General features: G+C 39.5%; 1 protein-coding gene across 4 annotated transcripts in view; it reads right to left on the bottom strand.

Annotated features, from left to right (window-relative positions):
* SHQ1 (SHQ1, H/ACA ribonucleoprotein assembly factor) overlaps positions 1–24,650 on the bottom strand; it is a 96,535-nt gene that overhangs the window by 37,213 nt on the left and 34,672 nt on the right. For 3 of the 4 annotated variants that reach the window (XM_081820828.1, XM_081820810.1, XM_081820817.1), the window contains exon 9: positions 9,522–9,642. In XM_081820828.1, the coding sequence (XP_081676954.1) occupies positions 9,522–9,642 (121 nt within the window). Of the gene's footprint in view, positions 1–8,107; positions 8,288–9,521; positions 9,643–24,650 lie in introns of those variants that run through there. The other variant, XM_081820821.1, reaches the window with a different exon arrangement.

Consider the following 24,650-nt stretch of genomic DNA (forward strand, 5'->3'; position numbering starts at 1 on the left):
CTGGAAATAAGGATGGTCATTCCTCTAAACTTCGGATCAAGTATCCCATCACTAAAAAATGTTTGGTACCCATCAAACATGAGTTTTGCCAGCAATCCATATGTTAAATATTAATGACCTTAATTTCTTTCCTTTAAAATAAACAGATATGCCTATTACAGTCTTCCTCCACTACGAAAAGATGGTTCCCTGTGCTCCATGGGGTAACTGCATTTCACTTTGGAGGCCAATGCAATAAAAGATTTGGAGAATGAATGTATATATCGAAATCACAATTTTACAACATAACTCTCCAGGAAAAGGAGGTAAGACAAACATAAAATAAAAGCAGAAGGGACGCCTGAGTGGCTCAGTGGGTTAAGCGTCTGCATTTAGCTCAGGTCATGATCCTGGAGTCCCAGATCGAGCCCTGCATCAGGCTCCCTGCTCAGTGGAGAGCCTGCTTCTCCCTCTGCCCCTCACCCCACTTGTGCTCTCTCTCTCACTCTCACTCCTTCTCTCAAATAAATAAATCTTCTAAAACAATAAAACAGAAACAGAAAACATGATGTGCTTTATGACAGTACCAATTAATCATTAAGTTTAAGAAAAGCACAGAGCTTCTATAAGGAAAAGACAATGCAAATATTTAACAGCTAACATTTTCTTCAGTTTAAACCTTTCAAAAGGCCACACCAAGTAAAAACATTTAAAAATGAATCAGAAATTTGTTGATATCCACCCATTTAAAATACAGTCTGTCAAATTCTTTCAACATTCTGTTGATATCTATTTTTTAAAGATAAAAACCATTTCCTGGAAAGCTGTTTAAATTGAGAATAGTTAGCAAATAATCTGATAAAATTATCTAAAATAAGTATCATGTATCACTTAAAATCTGGAACCATACCTCAAGCAGGCCCATTCCCCACCCCAGTCCCGACAATATGCTCTGTAGCTCTATTTATTATTTTCCCAGCTTCTATTTATTCAGAAAAGTAGTCAGAGCAGGAAATGGGACAAGTCAAATGATCACAATCAATCTCATCACCTTCACAACATGCTGTGAGTGTAATTAATCCTCTATTTATTTAGGGGACTTCACACCCCTTACATTAAGGCAGCGACTCCCTGCTGGCTTCGGTGGAGATAATTATGTTATAACAAGGATTGGGTTTCAATCATAATAGGCAGAAGAAAAAGGAAATTGTACTTGAAGTTGACAGTTTTTTTAAAAAGCCTTCTTGTGACTCCATTCAAAGGACGCTCTTGACAAAGCTCTCCTTAAACAGAGCACTTTCCAAGTGCGATAACCACACGTACGCCACATTAATCAACGTAAGCCTCTTCTCTGAATGACACGTGAAGACAATCCAAGCACTGTGACAATTCTACATGAAGCAGAGAGTACTGGTTTACAAAACCAGACTAAATCAAGCCCACCCGAACTCACCTGATCCTGTGAGCATCCTCCAAACACCTCTGATGGGTGAACAGGCCTCAGAACAAGGAGGTGAAGGAAAATACCAATTTGCTCACATGGTAGCTAATTATACGCTGTAAAAAGCCCTGGCTCCAGCAAGCCAAAACCAAGGATTTGAGAAGTCTGGAGCCAAGTACCCAGGACCAAAAATGAGTAAGGACAGAGACAAACTTAATACCACCACCTAGTCACAGCTCTAAAATGCGCTTGACGCAGGCAAACCTCCTTGTACCAATAAATGCTGTGCGTTTTCCAGTTCGGGGCGTGCCTGTTTCACCTCTGAAACTCTCCATCTTTTTTTTACAACAACTCACAGCTACACTTTCTCCTCTAATCTCTACCTTAAGAAAATTAATGGGAAAAGATAAAGCCTTGCCAACTCTACATTTACACACCTCTATTTTTTTTATTAAAAGATCATAATGATGATGCCCACAGTACATGCGCAAGTAAAAATGATGTATGAGCTATGTTTCCAAATTTCTAAAAATTCTCAAATATGCCAAACCTTTAGTTTTCAAGGTCTGGATTCTTGATGATTCGAGTATCTGTATGTATTAAGCTCCTGAGGTAGCTTTAGCATTTCAGTAATATTTCACTACCTTTCGAAACCTTTTAAGCTCTTGGATAATCAAAACATGAGAGACACTGAACATTACTGATATGAGTTCCAGTTCTTAGTAAAAACAAAACAAAACATAGGAAAAGCCGTTAGGTAAAAATTAAGAAAACCCAAATAAACTAGGGACTTTCATTTCTAAGAATGTATCAATAATGGCTCATTAATGGTGACAAACACTGTAAGATGTTAATCACAGGAGAACTGCGTGTGGGTTATTTGGGAACTCTTTGCCATATTTATCATTTTTTAGAAATAATAAAACGATCCTAAAATAAAAAGTTTACCTTTAAAAAACAGTAGGAGAAAAATTACAAATTAGGAAAACATAATAAGCAAAAAAAACCCCAAAACAACAATAAAACCCCCCCACAAAACTTTTAACATTCAGATATGGAATTCTTTTGTTAGTTTTCTCAATACACATAGTTACAGGTAGCATTCATATCTTTACAGAGTTATTTTAGCCTGAAATCTGTAGGAACATTCATAATCCTATGATTTATTGGCATATTTCTTGTAAGAGAAGTCTAATGAAGAGCGACAGTCCCCAGTGGGCACCGCTGAACTACTGGTGATAAGGTAAAGAACCATTAAGTAAATCCTTTCTATATGAAACCCCACGGAAGGGATACAAGTGAATGAACACTGGCATGCACTAATCTTTTCTTATGGAGATAAAACCCACTGCCATCCAGGATGAATTTGTGGATTTAATTAAAAATAAACAGTAAAACCAAAGAGCAACTTGACATGCCAGAATAAGCATCTTACCAAGAATGATTTCAATTCAAGAGAGGTTTAACTTGCTTGAAATTATGCACAATTGTTCCTTGAAATTTCTATATGCTAATCATTAGCAACTAATGTAGCACTTGACATTTTACCATTTATTGCAGAAGTAACTTCCGATACAAAAGTAAAACCACACAGTGAGTGCCTGGTTATCATCTGGTATGCCTGAATTCCACAGAGCCATGAAATCAATTTTCTTACCTTTACTGTAAGTCTCAGTGACATGGGTGACGGTCAAGTGTCAGGGTTCTTCCTCAGCTATAGCTCAAAATAGCATCATGGACTTACAGCGGTGTCCTCTTAAGGTGTCTGCATGCCCTACATGCCCCCTTCTCGAAGAATGCCACTCATTCGTGACAGAGTGGGCCCTGGCACCATGTGTGTACCACCTCAGAGAGCATCCCCATCCCTTTCCTACTGTGACCAAGGCAACTGGACCAGGAAAAGACACGGACCCATGGCCGGGCCAATCACATTCTTCCTTCCTGGGAATTGCAAGCAAGGGGACTTCGTAGTTTCTTCTCCTGAAATCAGATACATGTGAACTCAGCTGCGGGACAGCCATTCCCTACGTGCATCAAGAGAGAAGGGTGGCAGGAACTTGCATGAAGGAGCAACACAAGAGACCACATGTTACCAGACAATAAGCTGACTGCCGCACTTCTTCAGGACTTGAGCTCATGAGGCCCAGCTGCACTCCCTGCACCTGGCTTCCAGAAGATAACCTGTGGGCTCCTAACTAAACTCCTGTTTTTTACTATAAAAGTCTGAGTGCATTTGTCTTGTGTAACCAAATGGAGAAATAAGGATTTCAAATGCAGTCCTCTTACCAAAACACCACGACCCCAAGCTAACTGTGTACTCCCTCATTCATAATAAAGGGACATGACAAGGATAGATAAAACTGATCTAAATGCAAAAAAGCCTCATATCCGTTCTCCCCCTTCCAACACACCATGTCTACAACCAGGAAATCTGTTCATCATGATGCTTCCTGATCATTATGATTATTATGATATTCATATGTGTAACAGTACTATGCAACCAGATGCCATTGTTTATGTTTTGCTATTAATTTATGTCCCTTCTTTGTCCAAACTCTCTTCCATACATCTTTTCCAGCTGTGATCCAAATGTTCTTGACGACTTCTTTATGGATATTCCTTAGAGACCTCAAATCGACATTTCTAAAACTCATCTTCCCTCTCTCTGTCTTCTCTTCCTACCTACACCCTCTCTCCACTCTTGTTTAATTTCAGCAAGTACACCTCCAAATGGCCCCATTAACTGGCCAAGTAAAATGTGGATCTCCTCTTTGACACTTCCCCTTCTCACTCTCCCCAACATCCCGTCATTACTAAGTTCTGGTTCATCCACCTCTCAAATCTGACCACCGTCTCCTTCCCTGCTCACTCCCCTGGCTCAGTCTACGCCTTCTGCCCACATCACCTGCAAGCTAGTGAGGCTTTCAGTGTTAAGTCTGAGCTCCACCCCACTCAATTTATTCCCTGTAAGGGGACCTGATGGCTCTTCGCAGAATCTGAATCTCATCACATCACTCACCCAGATACTGCATGGCTTAACCTCTTCAGTTGCTCCATACTCTCCCAGGACAAAGTGCAAGCATCTTTAAGTGGCCAAGGCTCCACATGAACACCTTGGCCTCATTTCTTTCTTCCATGCCTATACCTATGAACCATCCATCCTGAGCTTTTGAGCACTTTAAAAGAACTCTTTAAAAGAACCTACTGTGAAATACTCTTCGCCCCTGCTTCCTCATCTGCATCTGATCTACTCTTACTCATCTTTCGATTCTCAGCTTCAAACTATTCCTTCCAGAAGCTGTTTCCTCTACCCCAAGGCTAGACAATGTGGCTTCCTAAGTGCTTCCACAGCATCCATGCTTCCCCTACTGTAACCGCTCGTAGGCTACAGCACTGAGCTCCCCTCCCATCTGTACTCCCCACCACGAGAGCAGCTGTAACATGGCGTGTCTCTCGTCCACCCGAGCATTCCCATCACCAACCTCAGTACCTAGCATATATAGTGGGGCTCCATAATCAGCAGTTGAAAAAATAAGTAATTCTCCTTTTACACTCAATGCTGATGTTCTACCTTGGGATCTGAGTTACCCCCACCCCCATGACTTTTGGCAGATAAATCAAGAACAAGAGAGGGCCCAATCGAAGAGATTTATGCTATTTCCAGGAGCATAACCCTATCCCCTACAAAAGCACATACACAGAGGAAGCAATGGAAACAGTATAAAGCAATGATGAGGTCCTAAGTTTTCTAGAACTTTAAGATTACAGTGCTGAAATGGCTTTATGTTCACTCACAACTGAGGAAACTAAGGTGCAGGATTTATCAAATGAGACAGAATTATTCAGTGATAGAATGATTTCCCTCCACAGACTTTGCACCTTTGAGTCCAAAGGACCACCAGTAAGATTTGGTGGAGCAAAGTATGCTAAAAAGCAGTGAAAATAATAAATGCACCAAATGTATTTGTCAGGGTAAACTATCAGTTCAATGTAAAATGGCTCAGCACATCAAAGACATTTTTGTTCTTTTCCCCATAACCAACTACCTTAAAAAAACTATATTAGAGAGAAAAGGTGTGATTTAACACCCTCATGACTAGCTCAAACTTAGACTAAAGACAGCCAGGATTTTAGATTTTAATTTCATTTTTTTAAAAAGAACAAACAACCAAAATTTTTCCCATGTAGCTAAAACAAAATAATACCCAATTTGATCTCTCATGTTTCAATATACACCATGCATTAAAACCGTAAGGTATCAAATTTTCTTCAGTGGGCATATACTTCTTTTATAATGAGAAAAAAATTAGTTATTTTTTAAAAAAAATACCATGCTATAGATATTATGTTATAAAGGAAAATGATTTATAGGATACTATTATAAGTATAAGACAAGTTACAAAATGATAAGTGCAGTATTATTTTCACTGGTTTAAAAAATGCACTGGAAAATAAGTAGAGAAAATATTAAAATACTAATGCTGGCTGCATTAGATAAAGTGATGAAGTGACCTGCTGAAGTCTTAAAGGCCAATGAGGGAAAACTGGAACATATTTTACAGCTCATGCTTTTCTCTCCCCACTTACATAAAAGGGTGTGAACTTTCAGAGGGTTAGAACTATCCCTGCTACTGATAAATGCAGCTCACCAGGAAAATCAGGGAAGGGCAAAATCTACTGAATGTAGCTGAAAATGTCAATTAAAATAAGAGGAAAAAAAAAAGTAAGAGCCAATGCATAGTTTTTAAAGTTTATGCTTTTTTTCTTTTTTTAATGATGAAAAATGCTCTTTTAATTGGCTCTACAAGGTACCTTTCAATTTAATGAAAACTGTGCTCCTAAGGGACTGTGATGGGCCCCAGACAGGTGCTCATTCACAGGGACTTTAAAATTTTAGAGCGGGAAAGAGATAAGCACTTAAATTACGACAAAATGAGGCAGGTATGAGATGTGCCCATACGTTCTTAAACCAAGTGCTATGAGAGCATCCAGGAGGAAGACAAGTGAGTCATTAATTCCTCCTTCTATAGAAAAAGCTCCCTAAAGGGATGGCTTTTTTCTTCTGTTTTTTTGGTGTTTTTTCCCACATGCCATGGGTAAAGAAAACTGGTTGTCTAGGTGGCCTATCTGGGAAAACATAAAATCCAGACCCAGAAAACCCTGAGACTACCAGACACCTATCTCTTAGAGGCTGCATGACCTCAAGCAAATCACTTCCTCATGCTGCTACCCAGGGAGCATCTGCAGCCGTGACCACTACACTCGAAATTTCCAGGGAAGCTTGCGGTGAAGGGTGACAGGGAGCGTTCCTTTTTCTTTTTTTTTTTAATTTTTTTTTTATTATGTTAGTCACCATACAGGACATCATTAGTTTTTGATGTAGTGTTCCATGATTCATTGTTTGCGTATAATACCCAGTGCTCCATGCAATACGTGCCCTCCTTAATACCCATCACCGGGCTCCAGAAAAATAATTTGCCATCTGTCACTCAGAATAAGAACACAGGACCTTCCGTTTTGAAAATCTGTGAGTATACTCTATGAGACACAGATATCACAAGGAAAAATAACTACACAGTATAGAGCACAACTTAGGATTTAACTGTTGACCGAACTCCATTAATTCAATGTAAGAATGACTTTGCTACCCACATTCCAGCAAGTTTTTGCCAAAGTGAATGTCTGACTGTAAAAATGAAATGCTGTTCTTTGTGCTCATTATAATTTAGCACTTATCTGCTATTTTAAATACAATTTCAGTCTTTATTATTATAATCAAAAACATCAAATAGGGATTAAGGAAAATACAGAACTTTTAAAATATAAAAATAAGGAGCTAGATTTCACTGGTAAACTAACTATATGGGAAAGAAAGAAACCAGAAGGTGAAAGGTGAGGAAGAAATTCGTTATGAAAATCATGAACATTCACTGCAGTATAATTATTTTAGAGCCAAGACAGTTCACAGTAAAAATGATATTGGAAAGCTCAATTTTGCTGTGTTTGAAAAATTAAGGATTAAATTAGAAAATTTAATAAAAATCAGGTAAATGAACAAATGTGTTATTTCAAGGGAGAAAAAAATAGGCTCAACTAGAGTTAAAATATAAGATACAAAGTGAGGGGCGCCTGGGTGGCTCAGTCATTCAGTGTCTGCCTTCGGCTCAGGTCATGATCCCAGGGTCCTGGGATCGAGCCCCGCATCGGGCTCCCTGCTCCGCAGGAAGCCTGCTTCTCCCTCTCCCGCTCCCCCAGCTTGTGTTCCCTCTCTCGCTGTCTCTCTCTCTGGCAAATGAATAAATAAAATCTCCAAAGTAATCTGAAGAGTTCCTGCTGGTTTCCCTGCTCCTGTCTCGCTTCCCAATACATTGTATCTCTTTGAAAAAATTACTGTTATCTTAACAATTATTAGGGACCTAAGAATTTCATCTCATTTCCTGCAACTTAAAACCAAGGGAAAAGGATTTTTTTTTAAGCGCAAGGAGGTGTGCTAATCCCCACACGGACATGAGGGCACACACCCTTCCACTTTAATGAAACATGATCTCCTCTCTAGTTAATAAGGAATGCCACAGAGAAAAGAGGCGCTCATAGAAATGGGATCCTCACACAAACCTCCATGCTCATTACATGTTTATAAAATCCTCACCCTGAAGGGAACAGGAAAAACCTAAACCCACACAAATAGACTATTTCAATTTAATTTTATTATGAAAACAACAGGAAGTGGCAGCAGGGTACTTGATAAGCTCAATTAGCAGGAGGATGAAATGAAGTGATGACATGCCATGACGACCTCAGGGGTTAAAGATGCAATCTTCCATCTGGCGAAACCGAGATTTCCACCACAAACACTGCCGCCACCTGCTGATTGGTAGTAGGCCTTATGAGAGCAGACCATCCGTTTCTCCTTACAACACACAGAGCCTCGAGTTTTGTCTTAGTTCACTCTGCATGTAATTGCTTCCCCATGAACAGAGGCCAAAAATAAATTCTATATAGTGGCTCACTCAGAACAGGCACTAAAGGTAAACTAAGGCACTCACTGACCAATCACAGTGGTGGGACAACTATCATGATTGTTTTTCTTCTAAGTCAAGAACGATACTGCGGGGGGTGCCTGGGTGGCTCAGTCGTTAAGTGTCTGCCTTCGGCTCAGGTCATGATCCCAGAGTCCTGGGATGGAGCCCCACATCGGGCTCCCTGCTCCACGGGAGGCCTGCTTCTCCCTCTCCCACCCACCCTGCTTGTGTTCCCTCTCTAGCTGTCTCTCTCTCTCTCAAATAAATAAATAAAATCTTAAAAAAAAAAAAAAAAAGAATGATACTGGGCCATCATTTTCCAGAGCACCTAAGAAGCCCTCCCATCAAGAGCTCTATTTGTGTGCTCTCAATTAATCGTCTTCTGCTACTGAAATGGATAATTTGGGTATAGCTGTTGAACCTCTTCACAAAATGAAAGTTCACTGCCTTTTTAAACTTCATAGGGTTACCCGAGGGAGGCAATGGTAAACACTTTGGGCAAATCTTATATATACCACGTTGGTGAGTGTTTGGTCCCTTAGATGCATGTGTTAGTTACCAAGAATCATGTTATGAAGCTTTGAAGGTTGTCTTTTTTATACTCTGAAGAATGGATTCTGTAAGAAGTGGTTAGCCAATGGGATGATAGCTGATTAGGTCTGTGCCCCATGATGTTTACACAGGTGTCCAACATGGCACACACACACACTCACTCACTTACACCCCCCAATGTAAGTAATCTGCAGACACAAGTTTGGATACTCAAGGATGGAACTTTGAGATTTTATATCGGACAGTCAATAACATAGCAATGAATACTCACAACTGTCTGTCTGCACGCCTATTTGCTAGACTAGAACCATGCTTCCCAGCAAAATGAACTTTTCACCATCTGCACCTCCTCCCGAAGCAAATTTGCCAAGCTCCCCATGTTGATCTTCTTTAAAGCGTTTGATAGCTAGATGCGGTTTCTTTTTCATTACAACTTACCTCCCAGGCTATTTCATTTGCTTCCTCCTAGGTCAGGAGGCATTCCAGAAATGGGAGCATGTAAAATTCATAAGTAACTCAAAACTTACTTGGCTTTCTGAATCCACACACAGTAGTCTGAGATGTAGAGATCATTCAGAATATAAGCGGGGTCATTTTCCTGAAAAATTTTGTGAACATCCAGTAGACACTTTAAAACTGCACTTTTACCTAAAGAAAATTTTTTTAAAAATCAAATCATTCTTAAGAAAAACACATCTGTTTATCTTAAACTGAGAAATTCAGATACTGCGAGGTAATATATTTATAGCAGTTCAGAACCTTAACCATGTTTTTAGAATATTTTTAACATTCCTTTATTGCATGAAGTCTTATCAGTACTATAAAGCCCAAAGCTCTTTATTTCATTAAGAATTATGAGTAAACCTTATGCTCTATTTCTATATCTGATTAATTGCGGTTACTATAAAAACACTATGAAACACAACCAAGTACATTAAGCAAAAAAGAGGAAAGTTTTCCTCACTAAATGAATATTTAAATGCCCCACAGAATTATAAAATATTCTTCTAGTTCAAGCTTTCAAAACACCATGAAAAAATTATATTGTTTTTTAAACTTTTTTATTCTTTATGCCAACATTTTTTGTTAAGGAATTATCTGGTACTAACTTAAGTTCTTGCACCTTAAAGAACTGAAGAAAACACAGAATGAAAACTAAAATATCACAGCACTCATTCAAAAATAAGCTGACAAAATCACTTGGAAAAAAGCCATCAAGTACTAAAGTCTTGTTCAATCTAATTACTTCCGCCTGGTTGTTAAATGAACCTAATTTTAATCCCAACGAAAGCCTACAAAAGGAACCTTTGACAACTCAACAACAATTCCCTAGGTGTCCCGAACTTTATGACATTCCCTGAAATGTATTGACTAGAAGGCAAATTACTAAATCTATAGTAGCACCACTTCCTTTGATCAGTAAAACACAGCATTTTCAGGTTAACAGTTTCATTCTTATCTTCCCAGTCCCAAAACATAAAAATACTGTATATCAATTCCTGAAGATATTGGATGTGCTTTTATCGACATTTCCCTCTTGACTTTTAGACAGGATAAAAGAATCATGAGCTAGCTAATGACATCTCAAGGTGCCAAAATTGTTGCCACTAAAATTTTAACACAATTAACACTAGAAAATATATTTCAAAAGAGCAGGGACTTCTGTGTTAGTGATTTTTTTTTTTTTAAGATTTTATTTTTACAGAAGATTTATCTGAGAGAGAGAGCACAGAGGAAGAATGAGAGGGAGAAGCAGACTCCCCGCCGAGCAGACAGCCTGACACTGGACTTGATCCCAGGAGCCTGGGATCATGACCTGAGCCAAAGGCAGACGCTTAACTGACTGAGCCATGCAGGTGCCCCATGTTTTATTTAGTGATTAATCCCCACTACCTAGAACAGAACCTTGTAGCATCAGATTTTCAATTTCAATATTTTAAGAATGAATGAATGACACAGTGATCGCGTGCCTTACACCCTCGCAATTCCTCTCATCCCAGGGCCTCATACTGCAGCCCTGAGGATTCTTCCTGGAAACGCCCCTCGCAGCTGCCCTTTCCCCACCACTCCTGGTGCAACTATTCTCACCTGTACTCTCACCGTCTCCCACCTGGATTATAAAATCTTCCTCCTCCCTCGCATTGCAGACTCTCTCCTAGTCCTCTGACACACTTCTCCATGTACTTCTTTCCTCATCCCCGCCCCTGCACATGCTTTCAAGGTCCTCTGCTCAAATGGCTCCCACACCCAGACTGCCTTTTTTCTCCACTCCACTTAATGGCATCTTAGCCTGCCTTCACGGCCTAGCCTAAGACTTCACCCTTCAGGAAGCCTGAGCTCACCTCCTAGTCTTCGGAGCTCTTTACTGAACGCTGCAAAGGAACGTGGAAAGGAAACAGTTGATCGTCCCCAGAACCTTCCCTGCTCATTTCACAGAAGCAGAACCTGAGGTTCAAGATCGTAAGATACTCACAGGATCCAAATTCTGAACCGACTGGCTTGTGGCTAGCCACTGTACTACATTACCCACACGGTCTTGGCCCATTCTGTCGCCAACACATTTTATTATTCTGGAGTTAGAAATTAAGTTCAAAGCAGGGGCCAAGCCTTTTTCAAAAGTTTTAACTATGTGGCTTCCTCACATGCAGATGGGAAGAATGCCAATAAAAACCCCATTGCTCAATTGGTTAAGAGAAACAAATACTTAGAAGGCCTAAAACTACATTTGGTTAAGTCAAGACCAGAACTGTGACTATCAGAGTGGCCCGGGTTAACTATATCAAATGACTAGTGTGGACCCCCCACGGCAAGCCTATTTTCATTACAAAGTATGTAATGTTGAAGGCAGAGTTTGATGACAGGAGGCAGGAAATACAATCAAAACTCACAGAAGTGATGAAACCAAGTTAGCCATGTTATCTCAAGAGAAAAAAATCAACAGAGAACTAACTAATGTGTACGAATTTCTTGAACAGTTTTAATCGCCACAGAGAAGAAAATGTCAGGGCAAGCATATGCCAATTTTTTACTTTCTCTCTCTCCCTCTCTCTTTTTTGGAGGGGAAGGGTCCAGGGAGAAGGAGTTTACTTTTATAACTACCAACTTAAAGTTTTAAAAGTTAACCATAGGTCTTTACAAAACAAACAACAACAACAAAAAAAACAAGCAAAAGGAAAAAAACACAAACAAAAAACTATTTACTTGAAACTTACACAAGCCCCTCTATAGTGTGACACCCCAGAATCCTGCCCCACGAGATCCCATACCTTACTAATATAAGCCGGTTAATAGAAAATGCAGGATTTGGAGCAAGACCTCACAGCAAATAAGTGAGTGAAGAAAAAGGGGCAATATGCTGGCTTGAAGGATGGTGGGAAAAGGAGACTTTAAATGGGGTGGGTTCAGGGAACGACAGGAAAAGATCATTTGGTTGGAGCAGGTGGTTCAAGCAGGGAAATGGGGAGGAGTAAGCAGGTGAGTTGGGAGGGAGTCAGAGTGTGTCACGGGCTCGGGAGACAGGTGTAAGAAGGATGAGGTATGAAGGCCTAAAAGCAGCTGTGGACAGCAGGGATAAGAGGCCCAACTCCAGGGATATTTATTAAGAAGGGTATGGAAGTAAGGTCACATGTTTAATGGAAATCCAAGGCAATCATTACCCTAATGAAATTATATAGCTTCATTTAGCAGACATGCCTCAAGTAAGGTTGTCCCCTTGCTAAGGACCACAGGCAAATTCACATCTTCACTACCACCAAAGAATAATAAGATAAGAAATGTCAAAAATAATTTTTTTTAATTTAAAGAAAAGTTACATTGTATTTGTACATTTTGACTATTTTTTTTAAAAAAGACAAATATACATAGGAAAAAAACCTTAAGTGTATTTACACCCAAAGGGTATCAACGTGTCTCTCTGCATGCACTGAAAAAGTATCTAAGTGCCTGACATGTGTCCAGCACTGTTTTACATGCAGGACTACAGTGGCTTACTCTTCTTTGTACTTGCCCCTCTTTTCAAGCTTTCCCCACAATAAACATTTATTTGTTTAACAAAAAGTTAGACACACTCAGCTACACAGCCAACCTCTGAAATATCGGCAAAGAATGCTAAAAAATTTTAATTCATATTTAAATTTTCTGTAAATTGTAATTTTGAACTGAGAAGCAATATTTAGATCAGGTAATTTTAGAAAATCACATGCAAGGCAGTTTTGAAAGGGAAAGTTGCGCACTCTTGGAAAGCTGTGTTTTCACCGTATGTCTCATTCAAACTATTTTCACAGTATGCTCTGTGACAAAAAAGGTAAAAGATAACTCAGCCACTGGCAGTTGACAATCTAGAACAATGTAAGTACATTTAAATCACCCTTTCCCCAGCAATGTGGACTGTTACCCCAAGGTCATACTTGGGTCTCTTTTGTTCCCACTACATCACCATAGACGATTATAGCCGCACAGCGAAGAGACTTGTGCAGCACGCAGGTTTTTTTTACTCCCTTTGTACTGACTGCTCTCTCTCAGGTTGTTAACCACTTCTCTAACAGCTATCAGCAAAGAAAAAAAAAAAACTGGCCTTGCTCCAAGCTGTCACGCGGCCAGTGGCCAGAAGCCTTCAGGGACTCAAAGCACCTGGCTCCTGGGGGGCTTTATCCAGTTGTGGGCTCGGCACATAGCAGATAGGTATAAACTGCTCAGGCGTAAATCTGAGGACATTTTTCCTGCTCAAAGGCACTGGAGGAAAGTAACCGTTTTCAGCCAGTTCGTCGCCTGGTCCAAAGCAGGAAAAGACAAGGAGCCTTGCACAGTAACCACAGTAACTGTTTTCACTACAGCAATGCACCAACAGACCTCTCCAAGATGTTAAGTCTCCAGAGTTAGGGATTCTCCAGATTGACACGCTCTTTACTTAAGCCAACCGTAACCATGGAAGAAAGGCTTCTGGGACCCAGATCTCTTGTTCACTCATGAAGGCAGTTTAAAATTAGTATCCTGGTATTATAAATGACAAGTGCCATGAATGTTTTACCTCAGGGAAAATGACTGTACAGTAACAACACAGAGAAACATAATGACAACATAAAGAAAAATATGCATGCCAGTAACAAGCAGGTGGGCAGTAAACAGTACTTAACACATTCTCTGGCTACCCCCTTCACCAGCTTTTCTTTAAAAAGAAGGCAAACTGGGGCACCCGAGTGGCTCACTTGGTTAACCATCTGACTTTTGATCTCAGCTCAGGTCTTGATCTCAGGGTTGTGAGTTCAAGCCCCACATTTGGTGCCACGCTGGGCGTGGAGACCACTTAAAAAAAGAGAGAGAGAAGGTAAACTAAGAGCAGTGTTTTCCTGTTCTGTACAGATGTGGCATTTCAGGCTAACAGATCTCAAAACAGAGACAAGACTGAGCTTTTTTTAAATCAGAATCCACTGGCTATTTGAAATTTTCCTGTAGCAGATCAGGTTTGGCAATAATGTCTGACAGACCCGCTCATGGTTGGAAGCACTTAAGAAATGGCTCCCATCACTAAGAGATGATCAGAATAGTGGATTTTTTTTTTTTTTTTGGGCTGGCTTTTAGCCAGCGAAAGAAAAATAATATAAATTGCTAACTCTACATAATAAAAGCTGAATTTCTTTTCAACTCCTGATACATTATAGCTGCTATGTGGCTGTGGTTTTCTGGGTATCTAGTTCTACCCTTTAAAGTTTTGAGCTATGTAAGACAAGGAGCCAAAAAGAGTAAAGGAAAAAAAAGTGGTTATTTAGAATACCCGAAGGAAAGCACTGCTTGGTCTTTATTCATAAAAATCAACTAAAAATAAAAGCCAACACTGCTATCGTTTTAAGATGATAAGATATCATTAGATTCCTGGGATTTTGATGAGACCACATTATCAGAAGGGATAACTTAGGAATTACTTCCAACATTAATTTTCATAGATTATTAACCATAAAAACACATGATAGGGTAATTGTGTCAAATTAACCAAAATTAAGAGAATCAAAGTGTGGTAATTTGCTTCAATGCCAGGCCCTGTTAGGAAGTAGCTTAAAGTCAAGTTCCTAACAATTAACACAAACATACATTAAATTCAGTTTTATGAATGCTTCTCAAACCATTTCACTGTTTTATCCTAAAATTCCTCATATGGTTATTTAGGCTCTTACATTTCAGAGTTGTAATAAGAAACACACAGGAAGCAATAAGAGTTACTATGTTGAGCACAAATTTATGATCCCGTATCGATTTTTAAAACATTTTTAGTTATTAGAAATACATATATTATTATTATAGCCACAAACAAAAGTAACACAAAGCAAACATATACTTTGTAGATGTTCCCTTTGCCTGGAATGCATAACTCCCAAGTCCAAACCTAATTCACCATCAAGTCTCAAATCAGGCAGTACTGCTCCTAGAAATGGGGTCCCAACTCTCCCTCCAGCTGATCTGGGCTCTTTCATAATGCCTGGCACACCCGTCTAATATGGGAGTTAGGAGCTACCCACTTGCTCTGCACCGAGTACTTTACACACATTAAATCATTTAACCCCACCAATTAGGTACTTCCTTGCTCATTTCATAAATGAGAAAGGAGACTCAAGGATATGGAGTTGGCTAAGATTACAGTTATGAAGCAACAGTCAGGGCTTGAAAGTAAGTCCATCTGCCTCCCAGCCACTACGCAATAAATACTGTGTCAATATTTATCACCTGGACAGGAAAAGAACACGGCGGCTCTTCACCTTTCTTCCCTCATCTAGAACAATGTCTAACAAACTGTAGGATCCTGTTCAATAAGGCTGGTTGTTAATATAGTCTGGAGTACATAAAGCCTAAGTTCAGAAACCCTTGGTCAAACTGCTCAGTTAGTGTCTAGTTATAATACCTGTGTGATCTATAGATTAACTTTGTGCCATGACAAATGTGGAATATCCAATTTGTTCGTGCCTTCCCTTATTATGTCTATTCCCTGACATGAAAGAATGTAACTATGCCAACTTTCTTACATCACTACACCATCAAAAGTTCAAATAATGGATTTAACCCAAGGCTGCCTTTTGCCTTTTCTGCTCTAACAATTCCTGCAAGGTTTGCTGATTTAGAAGGACAGCCTTGACATTAACTCCATTTGCCTTAAAGTCACCTGTCAAAGTGGTAGTTGTTTCAGTCTAGAAGCATCCAAATTCAAAACAGAACATAAAAAAAAAAAAAAACAACCCACCTATATAGTAAGGACAAAGGTAGAAGGTTAAGAAGCTGAAGATTCAAGGAAAAAGGCTCTGGAAACAATTGCAATCTAAACCTAGATTAAAAAAAAGAAAAAAACAAGGGGCACCTGGGTGACTCAGTCGGTTAAGCACCCAACTCTTGATCTCAGGTCAGGTCTTGATCTGAAGGTTGTAAATTCAAGCCCCGAATTGGGCTCTATGCTGGGTATGGAGCCTACTTTTAAAAATAATAAATAAATAAATAAATAAATAAATAAATAAATAAATAAATAAATAAATAAATATTTAAAACAGTGTTTATAATTTTGTAATTCTGCAGGTAAAATTTTACTTTAACTGTTCCTCCTTATGAATACAGAATGTATCTCAATACCTGGTAGCTCAACTTCAAATCAATTCATCTTGATGTTGTTTTAATTAAAACTATGAGACTGTTTTTCAATAGATATTACTTAATATTCACAGTTCTGACTCTTTCTTTGGATTTAGTTTAGGTTCAAACTGGGAAAACTAAAATTGTACATGAAGTCACATAGAAGAAATATATAGGAAGAAAGACAACTGGATCCCTCAAATGGCTCATAAAAGGAAAAAACCAACCCAGTCCTACCAGCCTCATGAGCCCCTTCTGGCGCTTTGATACACTGATGAGTATGTCAAGGGAGAAAGAACTAGCCCTTTTAAAACCCTCCCTGTATTACAGTGAGTGTATGTTCACTGCTAAATGATGTGCACATTGATAAAACAGAGTTACGCTTCTTTACATTTTAATCAATGTACAGTAAATATAATTTAGTAAAAATGACTAGGCATCCGTATCTACACGGAAGTTTATTGCGCATTAAAACGTTACATGAGAATTCTGATTATGAAATTAAGATTTTAGAATTCTGGTCCCAAATTAGAAAAGGCTAAAGAAAGATCATTAAAAAGCCACATATACATAATTTTTGTGCAGTTCTAGCTAATGTCTCTGCAATGTAAAAATGTTAACAATTATAACTGTTCTGTGTGGAACAGTTACGCAGCCCATGGTCGGTCACGGGGGTCGATCATGGGGGTTGTGGGTCCCCTTGCTCCTGGTGTTTGATCCTTAATCTGAATCTGTTTCCACATGTCAACAGAGGGCGGACTTCTTAAGAACTGCTATGGGAAGGAAATGAGACAATGACCATGCATACACATTACAGATGACAAGGGAAGAAGGACAACAGGTCAGATGGGATTGAGGGCCCCACCTGCTTCTCCCTCGCTACCTGAGAAGCATCTGCCCCCATATTCCTTCCTCTTCCACGCCACCGCAGGCACTCCAGTTCAGACCCTATTACCTGCGCCTAAACTACCTGGCTTCAGGTAAGAATTGTGGTCTCCTCTCTTGTCTGTACACTAATCTCACCCCCTTCGATGACTGGATCCTCGGTGTTACTGCTGGATGAATCCGACTTTGTGAGCCTGTCACAGACCAACACCACACTCTGCAGTGGTACCTCAGTGAGTAAGGCCCAGTCTCTTCAGCAAGGCACTGCAGACTACCCACAATCCTGGCCCAACACACCATTCACACCTCTTCCCCACAATTCCCCTTCACAACCCAAGCCTCCAGACAAACTAGAGTACTGGCCATTTCTTGGACCTAACTCTTATTTTCCTCTACCTGCTTTTCCTTACCTTCTACTTTCTCAGGGAATACCTTCCTTCATTTCTTTTGTAAATTCCACACATTCTTTAAGTAATAACTACCACTAAGCCTCCCTCATTAGACCTATGCTGTTTGCTTCTTCCTTATCAAGCCCTCACTTCTACTCAAAAGCCCCCTACTGGGGTCACAGGTCCTGGAATCCTGTGACTCATCCCCTCCATCCCGACCAGGTTCTGGCTGACAAAGCAACACAAAGTAAGTGGAAAGAAAAGTAAGGGTTCTACCTTTTGTTTTTTGCTTTTTAAGGTTTCTGGGCATAGTTACTTAGGTATTGCAAGCTATGTCCTACCTCCTTCTGCAATCTACTCCTGAAGCACACAAGGCTGAGATCAACCTGAAACTGGGACTGAAAGAGCAGGGGTTTGGTGCAAGCCCTCAATGCAGCTGGAAACTGGCAGGGGCAAGAGGGTGTGAGAAAAACAGGTCAGCACTAGGAATGCTTGGAGTCGGAATGAAAAACCTAGGGCCCACACAGGTGGACCTGGGCATTCAGCCATGCAATGGCTCTGAGCATATTATTTAGAACTCTACTTCATCATTAATACTTTCACTTTTGAAAATTTTTATCTTAAAGATCATTGCTTTCTAATTCTTTTTAAGTCCCCCAAACTGGCAATGTTGCAGATCCACATGGCAACAACAGGCTACAAATGGGGCGTGGCCTCATTACTCCCGACTGTCTTAAACCCTGCCATGTCACTCACTCACCCGTCTGGACAAGCAGGCATCTCAATTCACTTCCCCTAATGTTGTGAGGGACCTACTCTTATGGGAACTAGCTAGATCAGCTACATCTCACCCTATGGGCAGGAGACAAAAAGCTGAAATGATCCCCTTCAACATTAACCAGTATTTGGGACGGAAGGCAGCCAAAGACCTCTGCTCACTCGTGAAAGTCTCCCTTTCAACCTTCTAGATACGTATATCTGGAGCAAGGGTAGGATCATTTTTTCTGTAAAGACCCAGAGAGTAAATATTTAGGCTCTGCAGGCCACATAATGTTTCAACTGCTCAACTCTGCCATCATATCCCAAAAGTAGCCATAAACAATATGTAAGTGAACTAGCATGAATGTATTCCAATAAAACTTTATTTATGGGCATTAAAATTTGAATTTCATATAATTTACATTATGTCATCAAACACTATTTTGATTTTTCTGTTCAACATTTAAAGATATAAAAAGCATTTTTGGCTCATAGGTCATACAAGATGCATTTGGATTTGGCCTTTGAGTCCAGTTATTTTCCTAAGGGACTTTCTCCTTTGTATCTGGTAAATACTCATATTTTGTATCTTTCCTTTGTCTTACCATTACTGTTACATAATAAACTCCTTAAAAGCTAAGGCCAACTCATATATATATTCCTATAACTCTTTGCTGATTCTGTTATGATGCCTTGCACAGAGAAGGAATTTGATTTATATATGTTGTATAAATGTCTCCATTTTTCAGTATTAATTCCTATTTAAAGGAACTCGAAATTGCAAGAATATAATTCTTCCATGTTTTCCAGTAACATGTGGAGTACTATTTAATGAACTTCACCTAGGCCTGTTGCTATTACTCTGCAACAGGAAAGTGATTCATTAGGGTCAAATAAAATTTTTCCTCTTTGTTCTTCCAAATTTGTCTTAAATATATACAATTTTCTGCCTTTATCCTCTTAAAAAAAAGTAAACTTAAAGTTACTTCCTTAAAAATTCAGATCAATAAAAATCTCAAAACTGACTTTAGATTTATTAAACGAGGCATGAACTATAGAAAAAATTTTTAAGCCATAATATCAAACCACATAACTAACCTGGTTTTCCACATTGCTCAGCTCCAAAACTGCAGAAATGAACAAAACTTATCTTAAATAGTATTGGAAATATAATGCAGATTTCAATTATTTATTGATTTCAATACAGTATTCAATAGTATTGAATAGTATTCAAATAGTATTGGATATATAATGCAGATTTCAATAATTATTTAAGAGATCAGCTGATTTTGAGCTATACCCACCAGTAAGCATTACTATGTAACTCAAATTTCCAAAGCACACTAACACAATATTTCAAGTGATTTTTTTGGTAGCAGAATAACCATAAGCTCTTAATCATCTGTGGCAATTAAAAGGCAATTTATTATTTGTAAACCATACAGGAAATGCTGCCCCCTGCAGAGCATTTTAAAAGAACAAAGAATGTTTTATATAAATGTAACCCAGAAATTATCATGAGAGCAACTTTTTAAAATTCTAGTGATCCACAGGATTATTAGAGGAAAAAGGAATTCTATGGAGATGACTGGAATTTTATTTTCCTCGCCTTAATGTTTATGCTCATATACAATATCCTTCTATACAGCAGTGTATGTATAAATCTACAAAGGCTCCAATGACGAATAATATAGATAAATAGGAAGAATGTGCCAATTTAAGAGACTGTAAGACACAGATTTTGGCTCTGAGGAAGAGAAGGGAGTAGAAGGAATTTGCTTCGCCACATGGCAGGACAATCCAGGGAGAGAGGCCAAGGACCGGCTCAGTCGTGACCACACAGCAGAGCCCTGTCCTCCTCTTACTCATTTCAGCTGCAGCGCACATGCTCTGGGGCTCAGAAGCCCTCCTTTCCTGGATTAGTCAGTATGTAAGTGATTAGCAGAAACAGGCACAAATGGCACTTCAATATTTTATTTGAATTCCATGCTATTTAAATTTCCTGAAAGCACTAGGATTGCTCCATTCTTAGAAACATTTTAATTGCAATGGGGAATTGACGAGGAAATAAAAGCTCAAGAACAATTCAGGAGAGGAAGAGAACAGAGAGTAAGAATTTCCTCCTGGATAGGGAGCAGGGAATTAAGCGATAATAATAAAGAAGGAGAGAAACCAATTCTGGTGAACCAGTTAACTCACACAGGAAAGGGAACTAGATATAGAGGCTGTAGGGCAAGTCTCAGGATCAGTCTATCAACTCGAAATTGTCACTAATGAAACCACACTAGTCTAGGAACTTCTTCACACTGTTCACTCATAGAATTTAGAATACTTCCCCCCACCCTTCTGTGCCTAAATACCACTCATCCTTCAAGTCCCAATTCAAATCTCATGCCTTAAATGAAGCTTTCTTTGATTCCTACTGAAACAGCACCTCTCCTTTTTTGAACTATTTTGTCCACATTTCATGTACTGTACTTACCACCGTCTACTGTGTTTTGTTTTTGACGGACATCTTAGCTCCCCTAGGAGCACATACACTCCCCAAATACGGTACACAAGCCTAATGGATCTTTCCGCAGCTCTCTGTATTTACAGGATACTCTGCACATAATAAATCGCGTTTTAGTGGGTACTGACAAAATACCGTTGAATGGATAAATACATGAACTCATCAACCAATTAACAAGTACTTTAGAATGACAGGAAACTAGAATAGGAACTGAGAATCAAAAGTCAAATAAGGTAGAGGCTCCCCTCTGTAGAAGGTTACATGTTTTAAATGACAACTTAAAGGCTAGTCCATTACCCTGACTTTATATTTTCATCCAATATATTTCTCCTCTGAACTTATTACAAATGCAGTTTTTAAAAAACCTAACAGTTGTATAATTCCACGCCCTGCACGAGAAATTTAAGCTCCCTGAGTGTGTGAGTCGCACTTCCCCTGTTCACAAGTATACCTCCAGACCCAGCTCAGCACCTTGACACAGTAACTGCTCAACATTAGTGAATAACTTGCAAAATAATTTTACATAATGTATTTAAGGAGTAAAAATTAGAAGGTCTAACAGTTCTTTAAAATGTCCGTAACAGGGAACTCATAAAAATTAAACACAGATGGGGCACCTGGGTGGCTCAGTCAGTTGAGCATCTGTCTCTTGATTTCAGCTCAGGTTAGGATCTCAGAATGTGAGACTGAACCTTGGATTGGACTCTGTGCTGGGCATGGAGCCTGCTTGCGATTCTCTCCCCCACCACCCCCCCTCAACCCTCTCTGGTGCAGGAGATCACACACTCTCTCTCTCTCAAAAATAAATAAATAAATAAACAAACAAACAGATAAATATCAACACTGGAAAATCCTAGTGATTTCATCTTTTGGTTTTCAAATTGGGGGTAATTTCTACAAGTCAATACAAAGAACTTGCTAAACTGACTTTGGGCTAAACAGAATTCAAATGCTAAAAACCAATTCATCTCCAAGGTTGCAAGAGAACTCAGAATTCACATAATACACCTGCCATACCCCTATTTCTTGGACATTCTTCTTAAAGAAAAAGAGCAGCCCCAAGCCTTGTGCTATGGCTCTTCTTGTCTTCCACACTGATTGTGCTATTATATCTATCTATAGAAGAGCCAAGGCAGTCCTTTCTGAAAAATTGATTATTAAGCCCAATAATGACTAATATGTTAGGACTATTAATTATATGAAGCAAAACCAGCTTTTAGTTGGTAACAAGAACTAATCTCGTGAAGGCTATTCCTTGGGTTACAGCCTGCCATGTAACTACTAGTCATCAGACCTCAAACGTTTGTACAAAGGTAGGTTTCTGGGGCGCCTGGGTGGCTCAGTTGGTTAAGCGACTGCCTTCGGCTCAGGTCGTGATCCTGGAGTCCCGGGATCGAGTCCCGCATCGGGCTCCCTGCTCGGTGGGGAGCCTGCTTCTCCCTCTGACCCTCCCCCCTCTCATGTGCTCTCTCATTCTCTCTCTCTCAAATAAATAAATAAAATCTTTAAAAAAAAACAAAGGTAGGTTTCTGTTGGACTTAAAAACAAAACAGAACCCAGAGCGCCTGGCTGGCTTAGTCAGTAGAGCATGCAACTCTTGATCTCAGGGGTTTGAAATCGAACCCCATGTTGGGTGGAGAGATTGCTTAAAAATAAAATCTTTGAAAAATAAAACAAAACAAAAAATACACAACCAAAAAAACTAATTTCAAACATATGTTTTCATTAGCCAAAAAAATTTATACAACTGTCTGAACAAGAATTATGTTTTCCACAAAATGGTGAATAAACTTAAATTTAAAACATTGAATTATAGTGGTTAAGAGCCCACACTTAAAAAACCAAAAAACTTTTTATGAAGGAAAATCATGCACAAAAAGAGACCACAGGATGGTGAAGTGCCACATATGCATCACCCAACTTCAAGCAGGTACCAACGTGTGGTCAACCTCGTTTCATCTGCACCTGGCCCACTTTCCCCCAAACCTCTGTGGATTATTCCAAAATAAACCCCAGGCTTCACATAATTTCATTTATAACCATTTCAACACTTCAAAAGGCACAGACTTTGAGTCAGATAGACCTGGTGTCAAATCCAGGCTCTACCAACTAATGGCTTTGTGAGCCTGGGCAAGTGACTGAACTTCTCTGAGCCTGTCTTCTACCTGCAAAATGGGGATAGTAATCCTGACTTCGCAGGAGTACAGTACAGATGAAATGAAATAAGCTATCTGAAGAATGGAGCCTAGCGCTGGCCCGCAGGAAACAGTAGATATGGTAGCTGCGGTTATTATGACTGTACTAGCAAAGTAAGACAGGACTCTTTCTGCCTCATTTCCAAGGAGCCCCACAAAGGACAAAGCAAAGAGCAAGTATATGCATATTTTAAAAAGAGATGCTAACCTCTCTATGCTAAACTTACAGAGACTAACAAAAAAACTGATGATTTATGACCCTCTCAGCCCAACACTGACCTCTAGGAGTTTAAGGAAAAGAGGTCCAGAAGAGCTCTTTGGATAAAACTGTAGTGCTATGGGGTTTCAAGCACCCTCCACGGGGAAGGGGGGGACGGGACGGGACTATTTTCCTGTCACCCTAAACCAAGAGAAAGGGAGTTTTAAGAGGGGCCCCTAGAGAGTGTGAGTGACCACCCCTAGAAATTGTAGGGGACAGAGACTGGTGTCTGACCCACACCTGATAAAAGCCCCGCATGGAGAAGCAGGAAGGGGCAGCCTGGGGTGGCTGTGTGGAAGGCCTGCCCCGGACGCAAGCAGTACTTCCTGCAACGGCAAAGAGGAGCCCCCTCTCACCAGGGCTGGCTTCCCAACCTAAGGCAGGCCTGAGATGGGGAAGGGAAGATTTACTTTTTTAATCAAGTTCAAAGGGGACATTTTAAGTACTTAAAAGAGACTCTTGTAACTTAAAGTGATATAAAAATTTATAGAATATCTATATATAAGATAGGTGTGTACGTGATATGATATTTATAGAATATATATTTCATCCAGAAACAATAAAAGAACAGACAGAATGAGTTCAAAGAACTGAGAGAAAAAAACTAAGTTTCCCATGATGTTCAGCACCTTCAATATAATAGTTACATTATATGTTCAAAAGCTGAGCAACAGCAGAGTGAGGAATGCCATCATAAAGATTAATGAAATGCAGATATTAGTACAAATAATAAACTGTACGAAGTGTATATCAAATATTAAACTATGTCACTTCTAAACAGAATAAAATTTCAAGGCATATAAGAAAAGCTGCTCTTTTCATCTCTTTTTTCATTTATAACCACAGCTAAGCGATGCTTCCATCAAGGATTCTACCCACTTCTTCCCAAAAGAATGGAACAGGGGGGAAGAAGTGAAAGGTGCTCAAGACATAGGACAGAAACAAAAAGTGGAGAGATGATCATGTGGCCCAAGGTTACCGATCCAGGGACAGAAACTCCATGCACAAGGTACTGTGTTAAGCACTAGAATAGTACTTAAAGGGGCAAAGCA

This window comes from Leptonychotes weddellii, chromosome 1, assembly GCF_054177405.1.
Source record: "Leptonychotes weddellii isolate Sample4059 chromosome 1, ASM5417740v2, whole genome shotgun sequence".
NCBI classification, from domain to species: domain Eukaryota; kingdom Metazoa; phylum Chordata; class Mammalia; order Carnivora; family Phocidae; genus Leptonychotes; species Leptonychotes weddellii.